This window comes from Trachypithecus francoisi, unplaced genomic scaffold (genome assembly GCF_009764315.1).
Source record: "Trachypithecus francoisi isolate TF-2019V2 unplaced genomic scaffold, Tfra_2.0 Lachesis_group5, whole genome shotgun sequence".
In the NCBI taxonomy this organism is placed as follows: domain Eukaryota; kingdom Metazoa; phylum Chordata; class Mammalia; order Primates; family Cercopithecidae; genus Trachypithecus; species Trachypithecus francoisi.
The window spans coordinates 82,598,255-82,612,326 of record NW_022681470.1 but is presented as its reverse complement, the minus strand read 5'-3'; the positions used below and the strand labels follow the sequence as shown (position 1 = coordinate 82,612,326).

General features: G+C 39.4%; 1 protein-coding gene across 1 annotated transcript in view; it reads right to left on the bottom strand.

The window, feature by feature from the left end:
• Window positions 1-14,072, bottom strand: part of DNAH14 (dynein axonemal heavy chain 14) — a 604,313-nt gene that overhangs the window by 263,830 nt on the left and 326,411 nt on the right. The window contains exon 41 of the mRNA XM_033199195.1: window positions 13,347-13,599. Within this exon, the coding sequence (XP_033055086.1) occupies window positions 13,347-13,599 (253 nt within the window). The remainder of the gene's footprint in view (window positions 1-13,346; window positions 13,600-14,072) is intronic.

The following is a 14,072-nucleotide window of genomic DNA, read 5'->3' as shown; positions in this document are numbered from 1 at the left end:
CCTCTCTTATTTCCTTGAGCAGCAGTTTGTAGTTCTCCTTGAAGAGGTCCTTCACATCCATTGTAAGTTGTATTCCTAGGTATTTTATTTTCTTTGTAGCAATTGTCAATGAGAGTTCACTCATTATTTGGCTGTTTGTCTATTATTGGTGTATAAGAATGTTTGATTTTTGCACATTGTTTTGTATCCTGAGACTTTGCTGAAGTTCCTTATCAGCTTAAGGAGTTTTAGGGCTGAGACAATGGGTTTTCTAAGTGTACAATCCTGTCATTTGCAAACAGAGGCAATTTGACATCCTCTCTGAAAGAATACAGTTTATTTCTTTCTCTTGCCTGATTGCCCTGGCCAGAACTTCCAATACTATGTTGAATAGGAGTGGTGAGAGAGGGCATTATTGTCTTGTGCCAGTTTTCAAGGGGAATACTTCCAGCTTTTGCTCATTCAGTATGACATTGGCTGTGGGTTTGTCACAAATAGCTATTATTTTGAGAAATGTTCCATCAATACCTAGTTTATTGAGTGTTTTTAGCATGAAGGTGTGTTGAATTATACTGAAGGCCTTTTTTGCATCTATTGAGATAATCACATGATTTTTGACATTGGTTCTGTTTATGTGATGGATTATGTTTATTCATTTGCATATGTTGGACCAGCCTTGCATTGCAGGGATGAAGCTGACTTGATCATTGTGGATAAGCTTTCTGGTGTGCTGCTGGATTCAGTTTGCCAGTATTTTATTGAGGATTTTTGCATTCATGTTCAGCAGGGATATTGGCCGGAAACTTTCTTTTTTTGTTGCATCTCTGCCAGATTTTGGTATCAGGATGATGCTGGCTTCATAAAATGAGTTAAAGAGGAGTCCTTATTTTCTATTGTTTGGAATAATTTCAGAAAAAGTGGTACCAGCTCCTCTTTGTACCTCTGGTAGAATTCGGATGTCAATCTGTCTGGTTCTGGGCTTTTTTTGGTTAATAGGTTATTGATTACTGTCTCAATTTCAGAACTTTTTATTGGTCTATTCAGGGATTCAACTTCTTCCTGGTTTAGTCTTGGGAGAGTGTATGTCTCCAGGAATGTATTCATTTCTTTTAGATTTTCTAGTTTATTTGCATAGAGGTGTTTATAGTACTCTCTGATGATAGTTTGTATTCCTGTGGGATCAGTGGTGATATCCCCTTTATCATTTTTTATTGTGTCTATTTGATTCTTCTCTCTTTTCTTCTATCAGAATATAGCTGTCTATCTATTTTTCTTTTTTTTTTTTCTTTTTTTGAAAAACCAGCTCCTGGATTCACTGATTTTTTGAAGGGTTTTCATGTCTCTATTTCCTTCAGTTCTGCTCTGATTTTAGTTATTTCTTGCCTTCTGCTAGCTTTTGAATGTGTTTGTTTGCTCTTGCTTCCCTAGTTCTTTTAATTGTGATGTTAGGGTGTTGATTTTAGATCTTTCCTGCTTTCTGTCTTGGGCATTTAGTGCTACACATTTTAAAACACTCTTTAAACTGCTTTAAAGAGTGATTTAAAGCAGTTTAACACTGCTTTAGCTGTGTCCCAGTGATTCTGGAAGGTTGTGTCTTTGTTCTCTTTCACTTTAAAAAAGTTAGTCATTTCTGTTATTTACCCAGCTAACAGTTTCATTATTTACCCAGTAGACATTCAGAGGCAGGTTGTTCAGTTTCCATGTAGTTGTGTGGATTTGAGTCAGTTTGTTAATCCTGAGTTCTACCTTGATTGCACTGTGGTCTGAGAGACTGTTACAATTTCCATTATTTTTCATTTGCTGAGGAGTGTTTTACTTCCAATTATGTGGTCAATTTTAGAATAAGTGTGATGTGGTGCTGAGAAGAATGTATAGTTTGTTGATTTGGGATGGAGAGTTCTGCAGATGTGTACTAGGCCCACTTGGTCCAGAGTTGAATTCAAGTCCTGAATATCCTGGTGAATTTTCTGTCTTGTTGATCTAATATGGAGTGTGGGGTGTTAAAGTCACCCACTATTATTGTGTCGGAGTCTAAGTCTCTTTGTAGGTCTCTAAGAACTTGCTTTATGAATCTGCGTGCTCCTGTATTGGATGCATATATATTTAGGATAGTTAGCTCTTCTTGTTGCATTGATCTCTTTACCACGGTGTAATGCCCTTTTTTGCCCCTTTCGATCTTTGTTGGTTTAAAGTCTGTTTTATCAGAGATGAGGGTTAAAACCCCTGCTTTTCTTTTTTTTTCCTTTCCATTTGCTTTGTAGATCTCCCTCCATTCCTTTATTTTGAGCCTATGTGTGTCTTTGCACATAGGTCTCCTGAATACAGCACACCGATGGGTCTTGACTCTTTATCCAATGTTCCAGTCTGTGTCTTTTAATTGGGGCATTTAGCCCATTTACATTTAAGATTAATATTGTTATGTGTGAATTTGATCATATCAATATAATGCTAGCTGGTTATTTTGCCCACTAGTTGGTGTAGTTTCTTCATAGTGTCGATGATCTTTACAATTTGGTATGTTTTTGGAGCAATTGGTACTAGTTTTCCCTTTCCACATTTAGTGCTTCCTTCAGTTCTTGTAAGGCAGGTCTGGTGGTGACCAAATTTCTCAGTATATGCTTATCTGTAAAGGATTTTATTTCTCCTTCGCTTATGAAGCTTAGTTTGGCTGGATATTAAATTCTGGGTTGGGACTAGGAAGTTCCAAGATGACCAAATAGGAACAACTCCAGTCTGCAGCTCCCAGCATGAGCAATGCAGCAGATGGGTGATTTCTGCATATCCAACTGAGGTACCGAGTTCATCTCACTGGGGGTTGTCAGACAGTGGGTGCAGCCCAAGGAGCAGGGTAGGGCATCGCCTCACCCAGGAAGCACAAGGGGTCATGGAATTCCCTTTCTTAGCAAAGGGAGGCCATGACAGATGGTAGCTGGAAAATCGGGACACTCTCACCCTAATACTGCACTTTTCCAATGGCCTTAGCAAATGGCACACCAGGAGATTATATCCTGCACCTGGCTTGGAGGGTCCCACACCCATGGGACTCACTCACTGCTAGCACAGCAGTCTGAGATCAAACTGCAAGGTAGCAGCAAGGCTGCGAGAGGGGTGTCCACCATTGCTGAGGCTTGAGTAGGTAAATAAAGTGGCCAGGAAGCTTGAATTGGGTGGAGCCCAACACAGTTCAAGGAGGCTTGCCTGCCTCTGTAGACTCCACCACTGTCAGCAGGGTATAGCTGAAAAAAAGGCAGCAGAAACTTCTGCAGACTTAAAACGTCCCTGTCTGACAGCTTTGAAGAGACTAGTGCTTCTCCCAGCATGGAGTTTGAGATCTGAGAATGGACAGACTGCCTCCTCAACTGAGTCCCTGACCCCTGAGAAGCCTAACTGGGAGACATTTCCCAGTAGGGGCTGATTGACACTTCATAGGGCCAGGTGCCCCTCTGAGACAAAGCTTCCAGAAGAAGGATCAGATAGCAACATTTGCTGTTCTGCATTATTTGCTGTTCTGCAGCCTCCACTGGTTATATCCAGGCAAACAGGGTCTGCAGTGGACTTCCAGCAAATTCCAACAGACCTGCAGCTGAGGGTCCTGACTGTTAGAAGGAAAACTAACAAACAGAAAGGACATCCACACCAAAACCCCATCTGTAAGTCACCATCATCAAAGACCAAAGGTAGATAAAACCACAAAGATGAGGAGAAACCAGAGCAGAAAAGCTGAAAATTCTAAAAATGAGAGTGCCTCTTCTCCTCCAAAGGAATGCAGCTCCTTGCCAGCAATGGAACAAAGCTGGACAGAGAATGACTTTGATGAGTTGATAGAAGAAGGCTTCAGAAGATTCACAAAGAAGCTAAAAACCTTGAAAAAAGATTAGACTAATGGATAACTAGAATAAACAGTGTAGAGAAGTCCTTAAATGACCTGATGGAGCTGAAAACCATGGCACAATAACTATGTGATGCATGCACAAGCTTCAGTAGCCAATTTGATCAAGTGGAAGAAAGGGTATCAGTGACTGAAGATCAAATGAATGAAATGAAGCGAGAAGTTTAAAGAGTAAAAAGAAATGAACAAAGCCTCCAAGAAATATCAGACTATGTGAAAAGACCAAATCTACATCTGATTGGTGCACCTGAAAGTGACAGGCAGAATGGAACCAAGTCGGAAAACACTCTTCGGGATATTATCCAGGAGAACTTCCCCAACCTAGTGAGGCAGGCCAACATTCAAATTCAGAAAATACAGAGAACGTCACAAAGATACTCCACAAGAAGAGCAACTCCAAGACACATAATTGTCAGATTCACCAAAGTTGAAATGAAGGAAAAATTGTAAAGGGCAGCCAGAGAGAAAGGTCAGGTTACGCACAAAGGGAAGTCCATCAGACAAACAGTGGACTTCTTGGCAGAAACTCTACAAGCCAGAAGAGAGTGGGGGCCAATATTCAACATTCTTAAAGAAAAGAATTGTCAATCCAGAATTTCATATCCAGCCAAACTAAGCTTCCTAAGTGAAGGAGAAATAAAATCCTTTACAGACAAGCATACGCTGAGAGATTTGGTTGCCATCAGGCCTGCCTTACAAGAGCTGCTGAAAGAAGCACTAAACGTGGAAAGGAACAACTGGTACCAGCCACTGCAAAAACATGCCAAATTGTAAAGACCATCAATGCTAGGAAGAAACTATATCAACTAAGTAGCAAAATAACCAGCTAAATTCATCATGACATGATCAAATTCACACATAACAATACTAACCTTAAATGTAAATGAGTTAAATGCTCCAATTAAAAACACGACTGGCAAATTGGATAAAGAGTCAAGACCCATCAGTGTGCTGTATTCAGGAGACCCATCTCACATGCAGAGACACACAGAGGCTCAAAATAGAGGGATGGAGGAAGATCCACCAAGCAAATGGAAAACAAAAAAAGGCAGGGGTTGCAATCCTAGTCTCTGATGAAACAGACTTTAAACAAACAAAGATCAAAAGAGACAAGGACATTACATAATGGTAAAGGGATCAATTCATCAAGAAGAGCTAACTATCCTAAATATATATGCACCCATTACAGGAGAGCCCAGATTCATAAAGCAAGTCCTTAGAGACCTACAAAGAGACTTAGACTCCCACACAATAATAATGGGAGACTTTAACACCCCACTGTTAACATTAGACAGATCCCTGAGACAGAAAGTGAACAACGATATCCAGGAATTGAACTCAGCTCTGCACCAAGCAGACCTAATCAACATCTACAGAACTCTCCACCCCAAATCAACAGAATATACATTCTTCTCAGAACATTACACTTATTCCAAAATTGACCACATAGTTGGAAGTAAAGCACTCCTCAGCAAATATAAAAGAACAGAAATTATAACAAAGTGTCTTCCAGACCACAGTGCAATCAAACTAGAACTCAGGATTAAGAAACTCACTAAAACCGCTCAACTACATGGCAACTGAACAATCTGCTCCTGAATGACTACTGGGTACATAACGAAATGAAGGCAGAAATAAAGACATTCTTTGAAACCAGAAAGACACAACATACCAGAATCTCTGGAACACATTTAAAGCAGTGTGTAGAGGGAAATTTATAGCACTAAATGCCCACAAGAGAAAGCAGGAAAGATCTAAAATTGACACTCTAACATCACAATTAAAAGAACTAGAGAGGCAAGAGCAAACACATTCAAAAGCTAGCAGAAGGCAAGAAATAACTAAGGTCAGAGCAGAGCTGAAGGAGATAAAGGCACAAAGAACTCTTCAAAAAATGAATCCAGAAGCTGGTTGATTGAAAACATCAACAAAATTGATAGACTGCTAGCAAGACTTATAAAGAAGAAAAGAGAGGACAACCAAATAGATTCAATAAAAATGATAAAGGGGATATCACCACCAATCCTGTAGAAATACAAACTACCATCAGAGAATACTATAAACACCCCTATACAAATGAACTAGAAAATGTAGAAGAAATGGATAAATTTATGGACACATACACTCTCCCATGACTAAACCAGGAAGAAGTTGAATCCCTGAATAGACCAATAACATGTTCTGAAATTGAGTCAGTAATTAATAGTCTATCAACCAAAAAATGTCCGGGACCAGATGGATTCACAGCCGAATTCTACCAGAGATATACAGAGGAGGTGGTACCATTCCTTCTGAAACTATTCCATTCAATAGAAAATGAGGGAGTTATCCCTAATTCATTTTATGAGGCCAACATCATCCTGATACCAAAGCCTAGCAGAGACACAACAAAAAAAGAGAATTTTAGACCAATATCCCTGACGAACATCAATGTAAAAATCCTCAATAAAATACTGGCAAACCGAATCCAGCAGCACATCAAAAAACTTATCCACTATGATCAGGTTGGTTCCATCCCTGGGATGCAAGGTTCATTCAACATATGCAAATCAATAAATGTAATCCATCATATAAACAGAACCAAAGACAAAAGCAACATGATTATCTCAATAGATGCAGAAAAGGCCTTTGACAAAATTCAACAGCCCTTCATGCTAAAAACTCTCAATAAACTAGGTATTGATGGGACATAATTCAAAATAGTAAGAGCTATTTATGACAAACTCAGTCAATATCATACTGAATGGGCAAAAATTGGAAGCATTCCTTATGAAAACTGGCACAAGACAGGAATGCCCTCTCTCACCACTCCTATTCAATGTTGGAAGTTCTGGCCAGGGCAATCAGGCAAGAGAAAGAAATAAAGGGTAGTCAATTAGGAAAAGAGGAAGTCAAACTGTCCTTGTCTGCAGATGACATGACTGTATGTTTAGAAAACCCATCATCTCAGTCCAAAATCTCCTTAAGCTGATAAGCAACTTCAGCAACGTCTCAGGATACAAAATCAGTGTGCAAAAATCACAAGCATTCCTATACACCAATAACAGACAAACAGAGAGCCAAATCATGAATGAACTCCTATTCACAATTGCTTCAAAGAAAATAAAATACTAGGAATCCAACTTACAAGGGATGTGAAGGACCTCTTCAAGGAGAACTACAAACCACTGCTCAATGAAATAAAAGAGAACACAAACAAATGGAAGAACATTCCATGCTCATGGATAGGAAGAATCAATATTGTGAAAATGGCCATACTACTCAAGGTAATTTATAGATTTAATGCCATCCTCATCAAGCTACCAGTGACTTTCTTCACAGAATTGGAAAAAAATACTTTAAGATTCATATGAAACCAAAAAGGAGCCCGCATTGTGAAGACAATCCTAAGCCAAAAGAACAAAGCTGGAGGCATCAGGCAACCTGACTTCAAACTACACTACAAGGCTACAGTAACCCAAACAGCATGGCACTGGTACCGAAACAGAGATATGGGCAAATGGAACAGAATAGAGCCTGGAAATAATACCACACATCTACAACCATCTGATCTTTGAGAAACCTGACAAAAATAAGAAATGGGGAAAGGATTCACTATTTAATAAATGGTGCTGGGAAAATTGGCTAGTCATACGTAGGAAGCTGAAACTGGATCCCTTCCTTACATCTTATACAAAAACTAATTCAAGATGCATTAAAGACTTAAATGTTAGACCTAAAACCATAAAAACCCTAGAAGAAAACCTAGGTAATACCATTCAGGATATAGGCATGGGCAAGGACTTCATGACTAAAACACCTAAAGCAATGGCAACAGAAGCCAAAATTGATGAATGGGATCTCATTAAACTAAAGAGCTTCTGCACAGCAAAAGAAACTACCATCAGAATGAACAGGCAACTTACAGAATGGGAGAAAATTTTTGCAATCTACCCATCTGACAAAGCTGTAATATCCAGAATCTACAAATAACTTAAACAAATTTACAAGAAAAAAATCAAACAACCCCATCAAAAAGTGGGCAAAGGATATGAACAGACACTTCTCAAAAGAAGACATTTATGCAGCCAACAGACACATGAAAAAATGCTTATCATCACTCACCATCAGAGAAATGCAAATCAAACCCACAATGAGATACTATCTCACACCAGTTAGAAGGATGATCATTAAAAAGTCAGGAAACAACAGTTGCTGGAGAGGATGTGGAGAAATAAGAATGCGTTTACACTGTTGGTGGGACTTTAAACTAGTTCAACCATTGTAGAAGACAGTATGGTGATTCCTCAAGGATCTATAGCTAGAAATATCATTTGACCCAGCCATCCCATTACTGGGCATATACCCAAAGGATTATAAATCATGCTGCTTTAAAGACACATGCACACATGTTTATTGGGGCAGTATTCACAATAGCAAAGATTTGGAACCAACCCAAATGTCCATCAATTACAGACTTGATTAAGAAAATGTGGCACATATACACCATGGAATACTATGCAGCCATAAAACAGGATGAGTTCATGTTCTTTGTAGGGACATGGATGAAGTTGGAAACCATCATTCTGAGCAAACCATTGCAAGGACGGTAAACTAAACACCACACGTTCTCACTTATAGGTGGGAATTGAACAATGAGAACACTTGGACACAGGAAGGGGAACATCACACACTGGGGCCTGTCATGGGGTCGGGGGGAGGGAGGAGGGATAGCATTAGGAGATATACCTAATGTAAATGACGAGTTAATGGGTGCAGCACACCAACACAGCACAGGTATACATATGTAACAAACCTGCACATCATGCATATGTACCCTGGAACTTAAAGTATAATAAAAATAAATAAATAAATAAATTCTGGGTTGAAAATTATTTTCTTTAAGAAGGTTGAATATTGGCCCCCACTCTCTTCTGGCTTGTAGGGTTTCTGCAGAGAGATCCACTGTTAGTCTGATGGGCATCCCTTTGTGGATAACCCAACCTTTCTCTCTGGTTGCCCTTAATATTTTTTTCTTCATTTCAACCTTGGTGAATCTGACAATTATGTGTCTTGGGGTTTCTCTTCTCGAGGAGTATCTTTTTATTGTTCTCTGTATTTCCTGAATTTGAATTTGGCCTGTGTTGCTAGGTTGGGGAAGTTCTTCTGGATAATATCTTGAAGACTGTCTTCTAACTTGGTTCCATTCTCCCCACCACTTTCAGGTACACCAGTCAAACCTAGGTTTGGTCTTTTCACATAGTTCCATATTTCTTGGAGGCTTTGTTTGTTCCTTTTCATTCTTTTTTCTCTAATCTTAATGCATTATTTCATCAAATTGTTCTTTAATCTCTGATATCCTTTCTTCCGCTTGATCGATTCAGTTATTGATACTTGTGTATGCTTCATGAAGTTCTCTTGCTGTGTTTTTTAGCCCATGAGGTCATTTATGTCCTTCTCTAAACTGGTTAGTCTACTTATCAATTCCTCTAACCATTTTTCAAGGTTCTTAGCTTACTTTCATTGGGTTGGAACATGCTCCTTTAGCTCAGAGGAGTTTGTTATTACCCACCTTCTGAAGCCTACTTCTGTCAGTTCATCAAACTCATTCTCCTTCCAGTTTTGTTGCCTTCCTGGCAAGGAATTGTAATCCTTTGGAGGAGAAGAGGCATTCTGGTTTTTGGTATTTTCAGCCTTGGTGTGCTGGTTTTTCCTCATCTTCATGGACTTATCTACCTTTGGTCTTTGATGCCGGTGACTTTCAGACGAGGTTTCTGTGTGGACTTCCTTTTTATTGATGTTGAGGCTCTTCCTTTCTGTTAGTTTTCCATCTAACAGTCAGGACTCTTGGCTGCAGGTCTGCTAGAGTTTGCTGGAGGTCCACTCCAGACCCTGTTTGCTAGGGTATCAGCAGCAGAGGTTGCAGAACAGCAAAGATTGCTGCCTGCTGTTTCCTCTGTAAGCTTCCTCCCAGAGGGGCACCCACCAGATGCCAGCCAGGGTTCTCCTCTATAAGGTGTTTGTTGGCCCCTGCTGGGAAGTTTATCCCAGTCAGGAGGCTTGGGGGTCAGGCACTCACTTGACGAGGCAGTCTGTCCTTTAGCAGAGCTCAAGCATTGTGCTGGGAGATCTACTGCTCTCTTCTGAGCCAGCAGAAAGGAATGTTTAAGTCTGTTGAAGCAGCAGCTACCCCTTCCCCCAGGTGCTCTGTCCCAGGCAGATGGGAGTTTTATCTATAAGTCCCCCACTTGGGGTGCTGCCTTTCTTTCAGAAATGCGCTGCCCAGGGAGGAGGAATCTTGAGAGGCAGTCTGGCTACAGCGGCTTTGCGGTGCTGTGGTGGGCTCTTCCTAGTTTGAACTTCCCAGTTCCTTTGTTTACACAGCAAGGGGAAAACCACCTAGTCAAGCCTCTGTAACGGTGGATGCCCCTTCCCATACCAAGCTCGAGAGTCCCAGGTCAACTTCAGACTGACGTGCTGGCAGCGAGAATTTCAAGTCAGTGAATCTTAGCTTGCTGGGCTCCCTGTGGGTGGGATCTGCTGAACTAGATTCACGTGGCTTTCTGGTTTCAGTCTCCTTTCCAGGGGAGTGAACGATTCTGTCTTACTGGCGTTCCAGGCCAGTAAGTACCCTACTGGGGTATGAAGAAAAACTGCAGCTAGCTCGGTGTTTCCTGTAACAGTCACCCAGTTTCGTGCTTGAAACCCAAGGCCCTTGTGGTGTAGGCACCCAAGGGAATCTCCTGGTCTGCAGGTTGCAAAGACCATGGGAAAAGTGTAGTATCTGGGCCAGAATGCACTGTTCCTCATGGCACTGTCCCTCACAACTTCCCTTGGCTAGGGGAGGGAGTTCCCTGACCCCTTGTACTTCCCTTGTGAGGTGATGCCCCACCCTGCTTCTGCTCACCCTTTGTGGGCTGCACTCACTGTCTAACCAGTCCCAATGAGATGAGCTGGGTACCTCAGTTGGAAATGCAGAAATCACCCACCTTCTGCGTTGATCTCGCTGGGACTTGCAGACTGGCACTTTTCATGCTTAAATCATATGTTAGCTAAACATAAAACACTTTAAAAACACTACTTCATTTCTTCTTGAACCATATTGATATTAACAAATCTTGTGTTCCTCTCCTCTTGTTATTGTCTTTCTCACTCTAAAATTTCTGAGAATTTTTCTTTAATCTTAGGTATTATTCATAAATTGATATTGAACTTAGATATTTACAATAAATTGTTTCTTTGCTGAGAAATGCCACGCCTGAGGCTCAGGTGCACAGACCCTGCCTTAAAATGAGGCTATAACATGAGAATCTGTAAATCTCCCCTGTTCCCACCACAAGCCTTGAACCAAGTAACAAACAGCAATCTATTGCCAGGAAAGGTACAGGAGCATGGAAAATCTAAAGTCTGTGTTGCACTGAAGGTAACTATAGTAACACTAAAAGCCAAAGCGAGGTCAATATTGACTCAACCCACCATGCCACTACCTGAACAATGTGGCAGAAGAAAAAGTATGTCCATTTCCAGGTATAACTACTGTATACCTCAATCTCTTTTTATACACAATATCTGGTATTCAATTAAAAATTATGAGACATAAAAATAAGCAAGATTAAGAAAAGTCATGTTGCCAAGAGAAAAAGCAGTCAAGGGAACAGACCCAGAGATGGCCCAGATGTTGAAATTATCAGACAGGAATTATTTTTTAAAAACTATGATTAAAATGTAAAAGATCTAATGTTGAAGGAAGAAATCATTCATGGATAGAGAGGGAATTCCAGCAGAGAGATGAAAACTATAGAAAAGGTCAAGGGAAATGCTGAAAATAAAATCCACAATATCAAATATGAGAATTGTTTCAACGGGCTTACAGCAGACTCCATGCAGCAGAGCAAGGAATCAGTAAATTGGAAGACAAGTCAATAGAAATCAACCAAACACAAACACAAAGAGAAAAAAGAAAACAAACAAAAAAGAACAGAACATCCAAGAGGTGTAGGTAAATATATCTATATAACATTTCTAGGTGTGGGATTTTACATTTTGTCATGTTTAATGCTCCAGGATCCTATTCAATCTTAGGTCTCACATTTTCTCTAATTCTCTGAACTCCTAGGCAATTATTCCCTGAAACATTTATTCCCCTCTATTTATTTTTACTATATTTTTCTGGAGGTTCTGTTATATGAATAATATAACAGAATAACCTTTCAATTTTTATTAATCTTTCAACTATATACACATATTTCTGTATTAAAGAAACATATTTGTTGTATATTTAAAATACATAATATTTAACCTCTTTAGCTCTTCCTGATGCATTCTGAGAGTTCCTTGGCTGTTGTTACAGCCCTCACTAATCTGCTATAGAGCTAACCAATCCAGCATTCAACCCATTTATTATGTTATTTTAACTAATACATATCCTCCAGTTGTTGTTTTTTTTAACTGATTCTTTTTGCTTTGTTTCCAGTACTGCAACTTTCCTGGGTTGTACTTCTGATGAATTTAGAAGTGTGAATCTGGGGAGGGAGTGGTCACTCTTCAAAGCAGGTCACTTGTGTGTTAACAATCTGTATCTACTCTGGCACTGTTCTTTTTCTAAGTGTGGTCTCTCTTTTTTAATCATCTTGGCTTTAAGATTTGAAGAGGGGTGGCAGTAGGAAAAAATATGTTTTTACCTACTCCCTAAACCTAGATAGGCTTCCCTGACAATGGGACATTTTGTTGCTGCCCCTGGCTGTGCTGTGGCATGCTAACTGGCAAACAATGGACAATAGCCCATTCAGAGTTGAGTTGATGAGGAAAGTACACACCTAAATATTTTCTTCCACTTTATCTCCTATTCATGGCATCCAGGGTTGTTCAGGATTGCTGCTTCCTCTTGTTGGGATCTAACCATATTACGTTACCTCAGGGATTTATAACAATTTCTGTATTGGTTTGATGAATCAAAAATTGGTTTGAGAGAGAGAATTGGGAGCCTGTGCTACTCTGCCATCTTACCAAAAACTGCATAAAACCAGCATTTAGATTTAGGGATTCTGACTTCAAAGACAATACCAATACCTTATCTATAATACTATATGATTTTCGGAATCTGTTTATCCCTCCTTACATATGTTTTACTACTTTTCATGATTATGCCTTTGTGTGATTACAACTTACACCTGGAATTCTGAACAGGTTTTTTTCACTATTTCTAACTCTAAAAATCGTTAAAATCCAGTGAAAACATTCTCCTTTAATAGAGACCCTCTAGTGGTTCTTTACAATCATTTTTCCTGTGATCCTTCAACACTTGTATGATACTAATTTACTTTTGATATGTTCCTCCATAAATGGTTTTTAGTTTGTTCCATGTGCATATCTGCTGTTGGTCCAAATAGACTAAAAATGCTTGCTCTTTGAGAGATTTTCTAAAATCTAATATAAGGTGATAAACTGGCATTGACTAGTTAAGATGTATCATTGACATGACTTAGAGAGCAAAACTCACTTTGTTCAAATCCTCCACTTTTACCCATGAAGTCAAAGAAAGCATCAAGAATTCTGCAGAGGGTTATGATGATTGTTATGTCCTCCATAGGATATGGCTGAAATTTCTGACGATTCTTTATAAATTGTAGTCCGTCTGTGACACTATTTTTAATCATGAATTCAAGACAATCCACTCCTGATTGACTTATAATTTTAGAAGTTTTCAGAAGCCATGACTTAACATAAGGCTCCCATCCCAGATCAACAGGATCCTAATAATAAAAAGCAAAATATAATCTTATGTAAATAAATAAAAATATGATACATCCTCTGGAATGATTTGTGATTTCTAACTATGGTCTTACAAGAAAACAAGCAATTGGGGGATTATGTATAGGAAGGTGTATTGAGGCTCTGTGTATGTGGTGAGGGGAACTGCTTACCCAGAAGTCAGCCCTATACTTAGATTTATTTATAACATTCAGTTAAGTAGATTAGAGCATAGGGCTAATTATAGTTAATAACTTCATGTATAGAGAATAGAGAATATAGCTAATAACTTCATGTTGTATTTTGTACTTCCTTCCCACTGTCTTCATAATGTGTTTTCCAAGTTCTTAGAGTCAGAGTGGGTATGAAAAGGTCTCAGGAACATCTTCCTCTATTGAAAAAATAATTCATATCAGCAGCCTAATTTGTCTATTGTTTTACTCACAGTTGTGGAAAATACTGACTCTCCAATTAC